Source organism: Oreochromis aureus, linkage group 15 (genome assembly GCF_013358895.1).
Source record: "Oreochromis aureus strain Israel breed Guangdong linkage group 15, ZZ_aureus, whole genome shotgun sequence".
Classification (NCBI taxonomy): Eukaryota; Metazoa; Chordata; class Actinopteri; order Cichliformes; family Cichlidae; genus Oreochromis; species Oreochromis aureus.
Window position 1 is genome coordinate 12,227,543 of NC_052956.1, and position 17,480 is coordinate 12,245,022.

General features: G+C 42.4%; 1 protein-coding gene across 1 annotated transcript in view; it reads right to left on the minus strand.

The window, feature by feature from the left end:
• Positions 1-1,073: 1,073 nt before the first annotated feature.
• The window catches only part of tulp4a (TUB like protein 4a), a 28,427-nt gene continuing 12,020 nt past the window's right edge, over positions 1,074-17,480 (minus strand). The window contains exons 3-15 of the mRNA XM_039599135.1: positions 17,314-17,442; positions 15,548-15,709; positions 14,945-15,125; positions 11,725-11,832; positions 11,378-11,544; positions 9,850-10,074; positions 9,484-9,718; positions 8,501-8,645; positions 7,923-8,067; positions 7,662-7,755; positions 7,052-7,555; positions 4,185-6,607; positions 1,074-4,008 (exon numbers count right to left, since the gene is read on the minus strand). Of these exons, the coding sequence (XP_039455069.1) occupies positions 3,892-4,008; positions 4,185-6,607; positions 7,052-7,555; positions 7,662-7,755; positions 7,923-8,067; positions 8,501-8,645; positions 9,484-9,718; positions 9,850-10,074; positions 11,378-11,544; positions 11,725-11,832; positions 14,945-15,125; positions 15,548-15,709; positions 17,314-17,442 (4,635 nt within the window). The 3' untranslated portion in view covers positions 1,074-3,891. The remainder of the gene's footprint in view (positions 4,009-4,184; positions 6,608-7,051; positions 7,556-7,661; positions 7,756-7,922; positions 8,068-8,500; positions 8,646-9,483; positions 9,719-9,849; positions 10,075-11,377; positions 11,545-11,724; positions 11,833-14,944; positions 15,126-15,547; positions 15,710-17,313; positions 17,443-17,480) is intronic.

Genomic DNA, 17,480 nt, shown 5'->3' on the forward strand with positions numbered 1-17,480 from the left:
TCAGCAGCTGCTTAGCTCTGATTTCAACCATGTGGACGTTTGCATACAGTGGTGTGCAAAAGTCCACCCCTCGTTTCTTCAGATTTTTCTGATAAATGGGAAATAAGTGCAGCAATGTACAACCATACATGGAAATTCACGACAGAATTCAAAATCAATATTTGATATGACCACCTTTATTCTTCAACACAACACTATAAAGTCTACTTTCTTGTCATTTCTTTAAGTAGTCATTGGCCTTCTTGGAGGACATTCAAAGCTCTTCTTTGAATGTTGGGTGCCTTTTGTTCCATTCTTTGTCAAGGTGATGTCACACTGCCTCAGTATTCAATGTTGAGGTCTGGGGTCAGGTTGTTTTTTTTTTTTTCTCTCTCTCTGTCCAAGGGTACTTATACTGCATTGTTTGGATACACTGTCATAGTAAAAAAAATCTGGTGGTACTTTTCTGTGTTCATAATTTCATCAAGTTTGACAAGATCTTCTACACCACTAACTGAAATGCACCCTCACACCATGACACCAACGTGTTTTATGGAAGGCTGTGGACACTCACTGTTATACCCTTTTTGTGAACTCTTCTGCACATAATGATAATTTCAACAAAACCATTTGGATTCATCACTTCATAATACACAATGCCACTGATTAGCAGTCCAGTTCTTGTTTAATTTGGTACACTGCAGCTTTTTCTCCATGTTTTAATTTCTTAAGTATGGCTTCTTGATAGTCACCTTTTCATTGAGACCATTTCTAATGTGGCTTCAGTGAACTGATGGATCAACTGAAGAGTCAGCTGCCAGCTCAGGTCCTGGATTTTCTTTCCCATCTTGTAAGGACACGACTTTCAGATACCGTTCATCTACTGTAGAGTGTTTTTAGGCCACCCACTTCTTCAGCTTCCTTAAATATTTTGAGGACATACCCTCCTATGATATATGAGGTTTCAGGCTAATAGTTCTTTGGAAACCTTCAGAAAACCTGGAGGACTATTGCTCAAGAGAACAGAAAATGACAAGAAAGTCTGGCCCCTTGGAGCTTTTCAGTATATTTATGTATATTTAAGACAAAACCAATGTTTTTCTGAAACAATGACATTTTATTCAAAAGATGCGTGACATATACAATTATAAAATAATTTACATGGCATGCCTTACTATCCATTCACTATAAACGTTCAGTCACCAAGTCAGAATCAGAGTTTTTTTCCCAAGTTTTTTTTTTTTTTTTTGTCATTTAAGTCTACAGCTACAAATACAAAGCACAGATCTTTTCTAGAGAAAAGCCAAATCCTACAATATCTACAACAGGTCATCATCAGTTTAAAGTGAACCCTTAACCAAGTCCATTAGCATCGCTGAATGTGAACTCAGTGGCTTACACTTGTGAACTCCTGTGAACGATGAATGAGTGTGTATGTGCAGGAAGTCATGACCACACATGGTTGAAGAGGACAGATTTAACACTAATGGGGCTGGTAGACTGCACAGCTGAATACAGACACACCATGACTTGACATTTACACTCTACATAACTAGTCTACAAACTACAATAAACCGGGCACTTACTCATTCACATCTTTTCCACCAATGCAAACTTCACAAAAACATCAAAAAGTCACCTGTTCCCATCCCTCAAACCCAATCCCCGCATTTCAATCTCATAACTTGGTCTATACTTGTAACAAACTCCCGCCCCCCCAACACAAAGAAATCTTCGGGGGAAAAAAAAACAACTTCACAATATACAGTATGTATACTTGATCTACATTGAGGAACAATCTCATAAATAAAAATGTACAGACCAGCAACTGAGATGCTAAAGTAAAAAGGTAACAAACTGTGGTCAGAAGAAATGACAAAGTTTTTTTTGTTAAAGAAAATATTGCACAACTAACAAAAAAAAAGTTTTCTTTACGACATGCTCATTTTCAAGATCAGGAGACCATTTATTTTTCTCCTCAGTCCACATCTCTACAACCCACTCCCCAACAGACATGCTTGTTATGTTTTTTTTTCTTTTTTAAATATGAAAAAATAAAATAAAATAAAATAAAAAATCTAATAATCTCATCAAATCAGAGACCAAGCAGAGCTGGTCCAAAGTAAAGAAGTTTGTTTCAGCTTGAGATTTTCAGAAGTCTATATTTTGGCACAAATATTTGAGGTGGTACGCCATCACACCTTCCCAATTTTATTGAGCACTCAACATTCCCGTTTCGCTCTGTGATTTTTGTCTGTCATCTAATGCACATATTTGAATGAATAATTTACTGCTGCCCACAGTTCTTCCAGCTGGCCTCGCTCTTTGTCCTTAGCTGAACACAAACAAAGGCTTCCCTGCCTCAAACAGCAGCAACAACAACAACAACAAAAACCCCGAAACAAAACAGCTTTTCAGATTTCAAAGTCAGCTTACTGAACGGGCAGATCTCGTAGCTTCATTCTTCGTCGGAGACCCGACTTTAGAGTTTCAGTGACGGTAAGATCAACTTAACTGCTCTCTATGGTCCTGGCTGCTTAGTTAAAACAGTACTACAGCTCTCCTCCACATGTGGAATTACACTTACGCACAGTGGAGACAAGTGTAAACAGAAATCTGCCACCTAAGTCTCTTTACAACATTGTACATTTGACTGATATGTATTTACATGAGTTCTGAAAAGAATATGAAATGGCATAAGTGAAATATACAAAAATATTTCATGTACCTTACTAGCATGTTTAGTGTGGTCTTTAAGAGAAGAGACAGCGCCCCCCACCCCCACCCACCCCCAAAAGAACAAAAGAACAACAACAACAACAACTACATACTCACTTCACAGAAGTGACATCAGGTGACAAATCACTTCATGCCAGAGCTTAAATTGTTCAGTCTCGGCCTTGGCCACTTCTTTGGCGCCCATGTCACCAGTACAGGATAGTACAGGATACGTCTGTACACTGCTATGACCTGAATTCTCCTGACTACACAGTAATATTCAAACTCAGTCTCCCAAATAAATCAGGTAAGAAAGCTGTGTGAGGATTATGTAACACAATGACAATAATGTTAAGATTTATATCTGAATCGGTAAACAACATGTACATATAAATTAGAGTAACATTTCTTCTTCCTTCAAAACAACACGTGGACTGCAGTTCTTTACCTTCCAGAGATTGTAACAGTGGCCCACCTTTCACAACAGTGAAAAGCCTGAACTCTTAGTAGTGTTCCAAAATAATGCATATATCTAAACCTCATTTCCAGCCCAGACAGGCTGCAACAGTAACAAAAGGAAAGGGCAGAGAGCGAAAACAAAAAAGACCCTCCTACCCTCGACTGTGTTTAGTCTTTTAAGAAAATCCTAAAAGCAAAAGCAGTATAATAAAGTGGTAACTGTTTCACTAAAGGTTTGTACAGCAATGGATTTCAGTGCCCAGTAGTACCTGTGCGCTCTAGGGATAACAAGTTTGATCTCCAGAGTGTGTTTTTCAAGTATTACTGCTGCTTCTTTTGAAAACTGCACCTTAACAATTCCTCCCTCTCTCTCTCTTTTAACCAATTGGTTATCACATCTATAAGCTTCTCCTAGCTAAAGCAGCATTTATTTGCATGATGATTTACCAAAGCTCAGCTCTTTGGCCCTACATGCACCGCAGGGTGCCGGCAACTGCAGAACGGAGCAGGTCTGACGGCATCCTTCATAAATGCAATCGATGCTTTTGCACCAACACTAGTGGCAGCATTGTGTAGTGCAGCGTGATTGTATTTCTCTCAGTGGCCAGGGCTTATTTCAGTCCTCGTCTCCAGAATCCAATCCAAGAGTTTATGATTCTCAAATGAAACAGCTGTACCCCCTTCAACAGACTGCATCTAAAGCCCACAACTCAGGGTAAATGGGGAGGAGACATCTCATTTGAGGCGTTGAGTAACATTGGCCAAAGCTACTGCAAAGGCCTGCACAGCAGAGAAGGGATATTGGAAGTCCAGGATGTAGGCATTGCCATCAATTCTGCCAAACTGCATCACCTACATGGGAAAAACAAAACAAACAAACAAAAAAAGTTCATGCAGGTTGAAGGGAAAAAAAGGTTCAATCATTACAAAACCTGTTGGAGAAATGCTCTAAATCAATAAATGTTGAATGTGTGTACTTATTATTTCTGTATGATGACATACTGCAAGTTATATAAGAAAAGTCTCACCTGTCTCCCCTCCAGTTCAATCTGAAAGTTCTTGGCGGACTCCTGGGTGACACGGCCACCAAAGTCCAGCTGATAGACCTGTGTGGCTTCATTCCACAGTGGCTGCTTGTTGGCCATGACATACACAAAGCCCTGGCTGCCAAGCCCTCTGTCCTCCTTCTCATTGGCTTTTCGACACTTGATCTCATCCAGCTCACTGGCAGCCCTCAGGTTCCTCTTACTCTTCCAACCCTTTTTACTGCTCTGGCACTGATTGAGCAGCTCGTCCCCGCTGATAAATAGCTCTGGCTCACTTTCTGAACTATCTTGGAACTCACTATTGGCAGTGGCTTTACTCAGCTTCTTAGCCTTCAACTGTTGCTCTTTCTGTCCCTTGATCTTCTTCTTATCTCTTCCTCCCAGCCGTGGACTGGAAATGAGAGAATTGAAATCACCCAGAGCTCTGCCCTCTTTTTTGGATTTGCTCCCTTCGGCCAGTGGCGGCACATTAGCCTCCTCAGCCCGACCGTCCACCCGCTTGCGGTTCTTCTTACTGAACTTCTCCGATCGCTGCGGTACAGGGCTCTCAGTCAGGGAGAGCACCTCCTGAAAACTCTCCCCAGCCTCTGCCATGGCCTCTTGTAATCCCCCATGGCTCTGCAGCTCTGCTGGTGGTGGCGGAGGTGGTGGTGGCGGAGGAGGTGGTGGTGAGAGAACATTTTTGTCTACTGCCAGGTGGGAGGCTTTGGGTGGTAGTGGCACTGCAGGACTGGGCATAGGTGGGCAAGAATTGTAAGTACCCCAGGGTGTGTGGAGGGCAATGGGAGGAATGGGAAGCCCAGCACAAGCACTTCCTCCTGGGTACATAGGTGGGAGGGGGCAGCAGGCTAGGTTGGCCAGATTTGCAGAATAACCTGGTGGTAACACTAGGGTTGTATCTTGTTGTGAAAAGGGCAAAGGTGCCACCACCTCCTTTGGTGAGGCGCAGGGGCGTGGAGAACCTGGGATGGGTTGGAGCTGAGCTCCAGAATAGGCAGTTGCTGGGGGGTACTGGAGTGAGATCTGGTAGCCTGTAGCTGCAGCAGCAGCAGCAGCAGCTTGGAATGATGCAGCACTGGGACTTGTGGGGGACTTTGGAGAAAGGACAAAAGGCAGCCTGGTTACATCCAAGTGCTGAGCTGGGCTAAGAATAAGGGGAGGTGGTTTGTGTGGTACAGGGGGGGCAGTGGAGTTTAAAGTCGCTGTCCGTTCCTGAGGAACCCACACCTCCTCTGTGGATGCTGGATCCCACTGATAGGGAGGTGGGCGCTTGACCACCAGCCCTGATGCATCACTTCCTCCTAGTGCCAGATGCCTCAATGATTGGTTCAGTGTCTCATCCTCTGTGAATGCTGAATTAACGTAATCAGCCCTGTCTCTGCTGCTTACCCCTGCTGCAGCTCCAGACGCTTCAAGTGAACTCATCAGATTATAAGAGGACTGGGAGGCCAGAGTAGTAGCACTGTTTGAATGAACAATGACTGTGCTGTGCGGTGCTCCGTTCCCTGGAGGAAAATCTTGTCTGATAATAGTTCCTCCCGCTATTCCATTAGCACTCCCTGGGGCAGTGCCTCCAACACCAGATCCACTGCTACACTGACTACAGGTGTATAAGGCGGTTGGCACCCTCTGTTGGAACGAGGCTGTTAATGCAGTACTGTTTTTCGCCTTGGGAGGGAGTGGTCTAGGTGGTTCCAGCATCTGGGAAACTTTGAGTGCTGCCTCTCGGCTGTTCCTCCTGAGGGTGGCGTGGATCAAACTGCTGTCAAGCCTCTGTCCGGGATTCCTGCCAGCAGAGCTGTTCTGATTGGCTGAATCAGGGTAAGGAGGCGGGTCTCCACTGGGTATAGAATAGCGAGGTGCAGTGAGTCTGTTGAGGGTAGCAGAGGTGTAGGGCAGCTGCAGCTTCTTGTCAGCTGAGGAGGAGGATGAAGACGAGGTTACCCTGAGAGTGGCGGAGCTGCCAGGTCCTTGAAGCGTGTAGACATTCTGATTGCAGACCAGGCGTGTTCGAGGACGACATACTTCTTCCACATTCCCACTGCTGTCAAATGTCGTTATCCTCTCATAGCCCAGCGGTGTTGGATACTGCGCTTGTTGCTGGCCTGAAGGATGAAGTGGAAACTCGCCCTTCTTCATGCAAAGGTCTCCAGGGGGAGGAGTTCCACTGGCGCCCCCTCCTAATCCAGACGCAGCACTGGAAGATGCAGCGGAAGCTGATGCTGAGGCAGCAGCAGCAGCTGCAGCAGCCACAGCAGCAGCCACTGTCCCAGGGTAGGGGGGTGGGGGGTTCATCTTGCTTAGCTCTAGAGGGGCACTGAACACCACCGTGTCACCCTCAGCCAGCTGTGGAGGTGACCGAGTAGTTTTGATCTTCAGTAAGTGTTCGTGCTCGCCCCCTACTGCTCTTTCAACCACTAAATCAGCAGACTGATGAGGAATCTGGATATGCAAAGCCCCTGGTTGTAGCTGGTGCAGAGCTGCACCCGAAGGCTGTCCTGAAGACATCGAGGAAACTGGGATTTGAATTTGAAGCTGCTGAAGCTGATGGTGCTGTTGTTGCTGCTGCTGCTGTGCCTGCAGCTGATGGTGCATTTGCTGCTGTTGCTGCAGTTGCTGCTGAAGTTGTTGCTGTTGCTGTAGATGTATGTGCTGCTGGAGCTGCTGCTGCTGGTGGTGCTGCTGCTGCTGTATGTGTTGGAGCTGCTGCTGAATGTGCTGCTGCTGTTGTTGTAAGTGTTGGTGCTGGAGCATCTGCTGCTGCTGCTGTTGGAGTTGCTGTTGATGGTGCTGAATTTGTTGGTGATGGTGTTGAAGTGACTGTTGTTGTTGCTGTTGATGATGTTGACTTGGCTGTTGTTGTTGTTGTTGTGAAGGATGATGAGAAGGTGGTGGTCCAACCACTAGGCGACCTACTTCCAGTCCCCCAAATATGACCTGACCAGGACTCGAGTACCTGGTCGGTACTGTGTACTGGGCTGTCAAGATGGTGTCCTGGCTTTGGTCTGACCCACCAGCAGCCCCTCCAGTAGAGGTTGCCGTGGAATTGGTTAGGACATCCAACTGAACATTCTGATTGGCTAGGAGTGACTGGACCAAACCAATGCTTTGGGCAGGGGACATGGCCTGGGCTGGACTATGGATGGGGGCAATAGGGATGTTGACAGTGCAGGGTGGGTTGTCATCAGCACCGCCAGCAGGGCCTGAAACAGGCAGGTCATCTTCATCCTCGCTAAAAACATTGGGGCTGAAGACAGGGAGGTTGATGTAGTCCATGGAGATTTTCCGCACCTCTGGCAGGTAGATGGTCATCTGTCTGGGCTGCAGATGGAGGAGGCTTGTCTTGTAGATAACTAAGGACACAATAAAAATGTAAATTAGGAAAAGAAAACTTACAACAGACAAATTAGACTTAACTGGAATTAATGTTTAATTATCCAACACATGTTGATTTGTTACCTGCACCGAGATTGGTGGGTAAAAAAGTAGCCAGTCCCACTATCTTGAACTTTGTTCCCCAAATATTGGATGTAACCTGAGCAAGGTAATTTTGCTGCAAGACAAAAAACGATGCATTTTTCTATAAATATATTAGAAACATTCAGAAATTTACAACAATACATTTTATGTAAAAATCCATCTGTCGTGCTTCACTGCACACACAGGCAGCACGTGATCCCTCACCAGCTTCTCACTCAGCTACAATAACCTGATGTTTACCTGAGTGATGTCATCTAGAGGAAATTCCCTCCGTGTTAGACTGGGAGACCCAATCGAGGGTTTACGTATGGGTAACCGAGGTGACCTGGAGATCTCCTGCGTAGCGCGGGAGAGTTTGGGAGATTTTCTGGGATCAATGTTGATCCTGTTGGTAAAGGGACAAACTAAGTCTCTACAGAGAAGGTGGCAAATAAAAAAAAGAAGAAGGTTTAGGCATGCAGAGAACCAAAAAAAGCAAACAGCAAAGAAAAGGAGCACTCAAATAAAATTTAACAGTTAAAACAAAAAAACTCAGAAAAAAATTAGTTTCAATGCCACAAAATCTTAAACAGAATTAATGTGGCCGTTTACATGTTTCTGAAATGTATTCACTGTCATATAAATGCTTCTTGTATCAAACTCTTCAGCATGCCAGTGATCACTTGATTCCTGCTTATGTAAAACTGAAAACCTGCAGAGAACTAATCTCCTCTTGTCTGCTTCACTTAAATCACTGAAAAGATCCAAGTGTCAAACAGAAGAGACAAAGTGGCTCGATGCAACATGCTCCTGGACACACAAAGCCGGAGTTTAGTTACCTGGGAAGTTTGGGGGACTTGCTACCCCTGGATATCTTTGGCGATTTCTTGCCAACCCAGTCATCACTCAGCTCAATGTCGCTGGAGTCTGAACAGTTACAGCTGTCAATCATGGCTGATATCAGACTGTTGCTGTATATCTCATCTGTGGATACAAAATATGAAAATGACACTTAAGATGTTACTTTTGATGAAATGTGCAGATCAATACAACCAAAAACAACGTGTCATTCTCAGTTAAGTCACTGCTAAACTGTTAGTAATGTTGCTTTTTCAGATGGGCTGAATGAAGAATGATAAAATATGAATGCCTTTTGGTATTCTTTCTAGGTATGTTGAAACTGCAGGAGGCATTTTGAAATCTACTTGAGGCAAGAATTGTCATAGCTTTGCCACAACATCACCATCATTATCATCATATCAAAGCACTTTTCTACCATTTCTACAAATAAACATTGCTAAACATAAACATTCATTTCTTCAGTCGTTCTCACTTTGTCTCCTCTTCCACAGTCACAAGGAGTCTGCAAAGCACAGCTGCTGCTCCAGTTTAGGTCAAACTAATTTATTTGATGAACATAAAAGTGTGAATGGTCTGGAACCATTTCATGGCTGGCTTCATTTATCACTGCGTGGGGAGAGAGAGGGTTGATTTATGAGCAACCCAGGGACCATAAGAGGCCCCATTAAGCAGCTTTTAATTAACATGGGTCCAGTCTGCCCTATGTGACTAAAACTCGCAAAGTAAGAACGTCTGGAAAACTACTGGACAATGTCAGAACTGTGTCGGGGTTTATCTTTTGCAGTTCTACTTGAATTTCAGAATCAAAGATACAGTTTTAGTTCTTATCTCTACGATCTTACTGTATTCTTTATTTTAGAACCATAAAAATGTAGTTATTGCATTTAGAAGCTAACAAACATTTCAGGTCTTCGGAAAATGATTCTTTTTAAGTTACTGGTATGAAAAAAAATAATCCCACCTGTTTTGCCGTCTGTCTTGGGATCCATAATGACAAACTCAGGCCGAAGTTTGCTTATTCTTCGGCCCTTGAGGATAGGGACCAGACCTCCTAGGTACTCCAGATACAGAGTGTAGCAAGGCCCTCCCACTTCAGGGTTATCCTCCGTACGCTTCATGGTGCAGTGCAGGCGCTCGTTTCCAGCTGTCGGATAGCTCACAAAATCTCTCATGTTGTTGGGATCTGGGATGGGAGGCTGGAAATGTAAAGTATATTAAAGTTTAAAAACTTTTATGCTAATTACAGCTCTTCCCAAACCACCATTAAATCTGTTCACATGGTGTTTTATGGTTTTAATTGAAATAAACCCCTCCTGGCCTGTGTTACCTTGATGGTGGGAACAAAAGCGGCAGTGACATAAGAACAGAGCCGGGAAGGCATGGTGAGCTTGGCAACGTCTTTTTCCTCCTTTACTGCTGTGGCAATGCCCTGCTGGCACAGCAGCTGCAGTGTGGCGACGCGATGCTCAACTCGCACGACGTAGAGCGCTGGGCCCGATGCCAAGAACAGACGAGAGTCCCGGTGACCCCAGCAGAGCGTAGTGATGGGGCGCTGCAGTGTGAAGGGGAAGACACATCTGAGAATGAATACTATGCTTTCACAAGGCTAATGTAAATCAAATGATGTCATTACTGCAAAAAACTTCTTTGCAAATTTCACATCTTTGCTGGAGTGAAATCCTCAGAGTGATTCCTGAGAACAGTGATGTCATTCAATAAAAACCGAAAACAAAAGTAAATTATTTGTGAATGTTTACCGAAGTCTGTCATGCAGGCTGATCATTCGTGTAAAATAAAATAAATGAAAATCTTTAATCTGAAAATCTTACTATAATAATCAAAACGTATGTATGTACCCTCTGACGTCCTTAACAGGTGAGCCAATCTCCAAAACGAACATTGTCATGTATACATCAATGATTAACATCTATGTTTTTAAACAAAGATACATTTTCATGTATAGTATGTTCATTTCATCATCCCCCTACTTTCACATTTATTTCACGAGTCAAGTTAACTTCACAGTTCCCAGAAATTGAAACGGAGACTATTTTTGTTAGAGTCAACACTTAATATGGAATGAAGAATTTGAAAAAGCATCGTGATCCTGGAAAAAGTATTATCAGGGTTCATACGCATTTTTCAGGGTCAAATTCAAGCACTTTTTAAGCACTTCCAAGGTCAATTTTCAAGCTTTTCCAGCACAAAATAATAATAATACTAGTTTTAAAAATTCGCACGTGTTATGTACACATTCTCGAAAATTATTTACTAGGACTCACCTATCATGTGACTCGAGAGCGCAAACTCCGCCATTGGCATTCTAATGAGTGTTTGATGGAAACGACAATCTCCAGGCATGTTAGTGCACTCATCCCCGACTGTCCAGGGGAGGGGCGGGGTCACACATTGAAACACACTGACATGCAGAGGTCGTAGGCAGGCCAGGCGGAGAAATTTTGCTTTTAGACTTTGCGACTCATTTTATTTCTCTATCTGATTAGAAAACTATTCGGTCAGATAGTTATTTGTGGTGAATGAATACAGTTTCAAGCACTTTTAAGCACCACATCTGAAATTCAAGCACCTTCCAAACCTTGAAAAAATAACATTAAAATAGCATTTTCAAGGATTTCAAACACCCGTACAAACCCTGTAGTATCTAGTGTCATTACTATCAGCTAATTAAGTAGCCCCGGCCCTCCCATCTCATATTGTTCCTACTCCCGGCTCACTGACTCACTTAAACTATAGTTGGTCATGGTAGTCCTCCCTTCTGCAAACTGAAGGGCCACTCAAACCACAACCTGCATTACTAAATATAAGAACAACTATTTTTGACACTCATAGATCACCTGTGCTGGTGTATCCAGTGTGTAGATGTGTTCGCCTTGAACATTGTAGAACTTGACAATGGCGTTCCTGCTGGGTGGAGGACAAGAGGTGTCAGTGGGAAGGAGGGTCCTCTCCATCCCTGCCACTGCTAGTAGATCCCCCTGTGAGCACCACTGGACCACCACATCTGCAACACAGAGCAAAGTAGCACACATACGTTTATGAAGAGTAACATCATTTTACACATTTTTATATCATTTTAAAAAGGAATTAACACAAGTGAATGAAGGACACAATGAAGTGAGCAAAGGACAAAGCAGCTAGAGAACTGGTAACTTAACAAAATTAATAACAAACACACACACACCTTTCAGAGCAGTGTGGATGAGGATGGGAGAGAGGTCGTCATAGCTGTTCATCAGATTGATGTCTCCAGAGGTGAAGCTGACTGTCAGCAGCGGTTTCTGGCTGTGCACTAGGAATAAATGAAGAAAAACAAAACACAAACATATTAGCCAGGCATTGTGAACAGCTGTTCTGTTCATCAGAACTATCAATCGCAATGTTTTTTAGATTTAATAGACACATGTTTAGGAGAACCACACTTCTTTTATCATTTGTACGTATTTGCCTAAAAGTATAAATAATGTGTTTGTAGCTTACAATAAGCATTTTCTATCTAAAGAGTGTGCCCTCTTCCATGGAGCCCATTGAGCTTCAGAGTCAGCCAGAAAAGAAAGCCCAAACAATGGTTGTGGATGGTGTGGCCGCGATAGATTTGGAAAGTGTTAGCTGTTAGCTTTGACCTCACCACTAGATGCCACTAAAGTCTGTACATCGGTCTTTAAAAGAATGTTAATTTGTGTTCATCAGTGGGGGACTGGTGTGAAAAATATACAAGTCTGTGCTCTCAGTAGCTTCCAATAATACAACACAACAGCTTTCCTTTAACCAACTTTCTATCCACTACTAGAATTTTAGCCTCACATCAAAAACAAGTACAAGAACGACTGAAACAAAACATTAAGTGACAGAACTAACTAGCTCAAAAAACCCCCAAAAAACTGTAAGGTACTTCAGTTTGAATCATCTGACATTTAGGGACACTGTTCAGGAGTATATTCTGATTTTTAACGTTACTATAAATAACACACCTTCAGAGAGCACCCATACATCTTCCATTGAAATATCCTTGACTCTGTACTTTAATGTAAACCTGCAATGACCCAAATACTACCATACATAAAATGTCCACTTCTGCTTTGTTGTTGCTACATCCCCACAGAAAGGATTTTAAATAGGTGTTGCTTTAAATCAGATACAAAATGGGGCTGTAACTGCAGTGTGCTGTGCTGTGCAATGATAATGGGTTATCATCATGTATCATGACAAAGATTTGACAAGCCTTGTGCGTCACTCAGGTTGTTGACTTGAGAGATAATTTCTACTGGGGCCAATCAATTCCTATTGAACCGTTTAATTAGTGAGTTAGAGCCTAATCTGTGTTCCAGCTTAGGTAAGCAGTTTTCAGCCTGGCCTGTGGTGAAAGGAGGAGGAAAAAAATAAAAATAAAATAGACCACTGGGAGGAGGATAGACCCTCGCCAATATATCCCTAGCAACTGGGATTAATTAAGCTAATTTTTATTGGTTCCTGTTTTGTTTCTTTTGCCTCTTTTTCGCTTCAGTTTGTTAGACTGGCTGGTGTGCACACGGAAATCAGCAGGAGAGGAGGCTGACCAGATGCAACAATTCCCTTGACAGACAGCTTGCATCCCAGTGCACTAGATATTTTCTGTCCCAGTGGAGAACTGTTTATTAGTTGGCTTGTGCTTCTTATGCTTTGTTAAACAGCTTACACTGGACCAGCAGCATACAGCTGTAGTTTAAATGTTTTTACTGAACACACGTTTAGATGTTGAGAAAAGCCAAGAACTATTTTTTAAAGCTACTTTGGGTCACAGAGGACCATTTGAGGAGACAAGACTGAAGCATGGGTTGCAGAAGTGCTTGTGACCTGGCCACTTCCAGACATTTGAATTTGTTGACTCCACAGTTGACTGATTTGTCTGGCTTGGTGACGTGAAGTGGCGGTTTCTTGATTAAAAGGCAATCAGTCCAATGTACGCAACAGGAAGGCTAATGATTAGCCAATCAGTGCCACTGGCAAAATTACTGCCATTTGTCAAGCAATGTCAAGCTGTGCACTGCAACAAGGATATATTAAACCATCAGTTTCACTTGTTTTGGAGATGCAGGTGCAGAAATCTGTCTGTTTTTATATGAACAGAACTACAGGGGTTTTGGAGAAGTGGTCCACTTTTGGTATCCGAAGCACAGACTGTATATAAAACATAGCTTCTGGAAAGTGATGTCAGTGCATTCCATTATCGATATCAATTATCGATTCGATTCATTACTGATTCTCTTACAGAGAATCTTATTGATTCTCAGTTCTCCCGGGAACCGGTTCTCAATTCTGATCCCTAGTAAACATGGGGTCACCATTTATTCACCATGGGGTTCAGTCAATTATAGTCCCAACTGGAGCACAAAACAAGGACAAAGCAGAATAACCTTTAGGGTGGGCCCATTGTTTGACAGTCTGAGCACGCACCGTCCCTCGGCTTGTCAGTCAGATCCAGATTTTCCTTGAAAACTTTTGAGTCCCTGTTTATGCGTATGTTTCTTTGTTTTGTGTTTTTTTTTTTTTTTTAATGTTTGTTTGTTTGTTTTTTAATTTTACCCTTATATGTGAATCTATACTTATATGTAGAAAAAATGTTTTTGATGTGATGGCGGTCATTCAGACTACAGTATATATGAGTCTAAGCACAAAAGATGCCCTTAAACACTGTGTATTTCGTTTTTGTTCTTTATATGACTTTAATAAACACTTGAATTAAAAAAAAAGAAAAATTTTGAGTCCCATTATGAAGCTTGAGGTTTCATAACAGAGGACTCAACCAACCAATGGGTGACATCTAATTGTGTTTATTGGTCATTTATACAGAGTATGTATGATCCCTAGCTCACCCTCATATGAACAAACCTATCATAAAGTAAGAGCTTTACTTTAGTGGGCTCTAGCTTGCATAAGTGATGGTTTACTGCTGGACCTGAAGGCTTATTCTACCTGTGGCCCTGCTGTGTCCTGCTGAAATGGATTTCGACCTGGCTGTCATCCTTGCCTTTCTGCCAGTTTCCAAACTGAACATTTCTCCAAGCAATGGTTCAACCAATACTGAATGTTGGGTCTTGGAGACTCATTGCTCCTTTTTAGGTGTTGGTTCTTGCTTTAGATAAACTTGTCTTGCAAACCATGTTTAAAGACTGCTAGCAATGATAACTTGCATAGCTGAGTAAGATATCTCCCTAGAGAGATCTTCTTGTTGAGGCAAAGCAAGAAGAGGTACTTCTACTCAATTAAATTTTGAGACAAATAGTGTGACGAAACAAAGGTTTATTATTCTTTGAAAGATGTGATGTGTCACAGAGAGAATCAGGCAGGAAATTAACCAGGTACATTTGGTTTTAATGCCATGTTTCTTGATCAGAAGGTAGAAGAAGAAGTTTTGAGTAGAATACCTTGTGGTGGGGGGTAGTCATCAGAATCTGTGTCGCTCTCACTGCTGTCCTCTACCAGGAAGCTGGGGTAGTTCCAGGACATGCTGACAATACCGTCGGACTCATGCAGCAGTATATGGGCCAGCATGCGCCCGTGGCAGTCCATCACTATCACCTGTCCATCTGCAGTACCAAACAACACCTGGCGCAAGTGCAAAAAACAATATTAATGTGGACACTGTCACAAGAACAAAGACTCACACTTGAAAGAGGAGAGAAAAATGAGACAACAGCAAGAAAGAAAAACAAGAGAAATGGACATAAATGGGTTGAAGGTGATAAACAAGGACAGTTACACATACACGGACTGAAAGTCTGCTGACACCCAACCTGTGCTGACAGTTTAACGGCATGAAAGCAAAAATATAGGCTTACAAAGACAACAACACATTCAAGACAGTGGAAGCTTGCTGTCACTCACAGATTCAGCTCTCAGGGTTTGTGTCTACATACTCAAAGTGGCAAATGGCAACCTAACATTTCTACTTCTACTTGCATTAACAGACCGGAAAAGTGCCAGGTGAACATATTCTATGTTCAAAATCTGTATAGAGTGTGTGCTACCTGCTGATCATCTGGGGTCCAGATACCACAGGTAATGTGGCTTTCCAGGTTGATCTCAGAGGACCAGTGTCTTTGCCCACTGACAGAGCCCACCAGGACGAAGCCATCACGATAGGAGATAAGAGCCTGGGTCCCATCATGGGACCAGGTAAAGTCACTCACCTAGAAGGAATAGATAAGAAATGTTAGAGTTATTTAAAAAAAAATAATAAATAGTATATACCTCAGCTTAGGAAAAATTCTAAAATATTCTGGTTCCAAACTTGAAGCTCTGCTTCTGTTGAAATGCAGGTTGATCTAGAGACAAATTATGACAAAACAGTGTCCCTCAACTCAAATAATGTATGTAACAAAACTTTAACCTCTCAGACAAAAGCAGAGCAGCGATGGCATTTTAAAAAGCACAGGCCATATAAAAGTGTGGCTATTGTTCAGATTGTCATCTCCAATAATAACTCAAGTGATCACAAAAGATGCTGTCAACATGTGTCAAGACTTCGCTCAAGGGATGAAGACAATGTTTGATCGATGTGGCCTACCTACCTATGTTTGCTTGGCAGTCTTAATTTTTAATTAATGTGCAGCATCAGTAAAAACACATAAAACCACTTGAGGTTTGTTTTTTTTACTGCTGGGAAATGTTGGGAGGGGAGTGGCTCATTCAATCACAAAATCACATTAAACACACTCACAAATATACACTGATTAGCGTTTAATTACTTCTTCCAACAAACTCAATTTCATAAATTTATAATGAATCCATTTAAAATATATAAGACTGGGCACTAGTTTGTGGAAGCTGCAATGTTGCCCCACCATCTTCAATACAGTGGCCAAAATGGACATTGCTGTTCCATCTAATCACTGTTTATATATGTGGCTAGAGACTGGCCACCATTTAACATTTGGACATGTATATTTTTATATTCTCTTTCTCATCATCTCCACCACCACCACCACCGCCACTCTCTCTCCACCCTCATTTCCACTTTAACCACTTCCTCCTCCCCTCAAGCCTTATTTGCTGAACAGAAGTCATGACTTTAACACACACAAAAGCATGCACAAATACGCTTATTTATTCTCAATATTGTCACATTTATTTTTTCTTAACAGAATAGAAATGCAAGCCTCACATGTCCAGACAGCTGACCACCAGCCAGCTAAACAACAACAATAACAACATCTGGTTATAACGTAATATTATGCCAGCTAATGTTACACTTGGGTGTCCTAACAATCACACTTTCGCTCTGAATACATGCGCCCGCTGTCATTACAGAAAGTTTCACTAACACTGACTAACAACAGCAAAAACAACAGCGCCAACAGAAAGTACATTCCTAACAACTCAACTCGGTATCGCAAAGTTTTACAGCCTCCTCCAGTGTAAACAGAAATGGACACCCATAAATACCTGAGGTAAACAGTGGCTTAACAGCCTATAGTCACTATAGATGAACTGTGGCCAGAGTTATTTGTCCTACAGCAGCCACCGTAGCTATAATTATGCATTTGAATTGGAGGGGGACAACTCAGTCGACTGTGATTTCAAATCTACTAGTGGCGGTGTTTTACACACTGTATCTTTAAGTATTACAGGTTTATTGCAATGACATTATATTACTTTGTATTATCACTGCTTGTTTTGCTCCCATTAACTCTCTATCATATAGTTTTACCCACTATTTACACAATCATTTCTTAAAATTTTTTAAAACCAGTTAAAAGGACCAATTTACATTTTGTCTACTTATGTCTCTCACCTGAGCGCCTCGGTCATTGACGAGCTCCACAGACCAGCGGCCCTCATACTGGATCCAAACAAAAATCCCTCCATCTGTGTCACATGTGGCCAGTTTCTGGAAAGGCTCATTCCAACGCACCAATACCACCTGAAAGCAGAGGTGAGGTAAAAACAAACAAACAATCA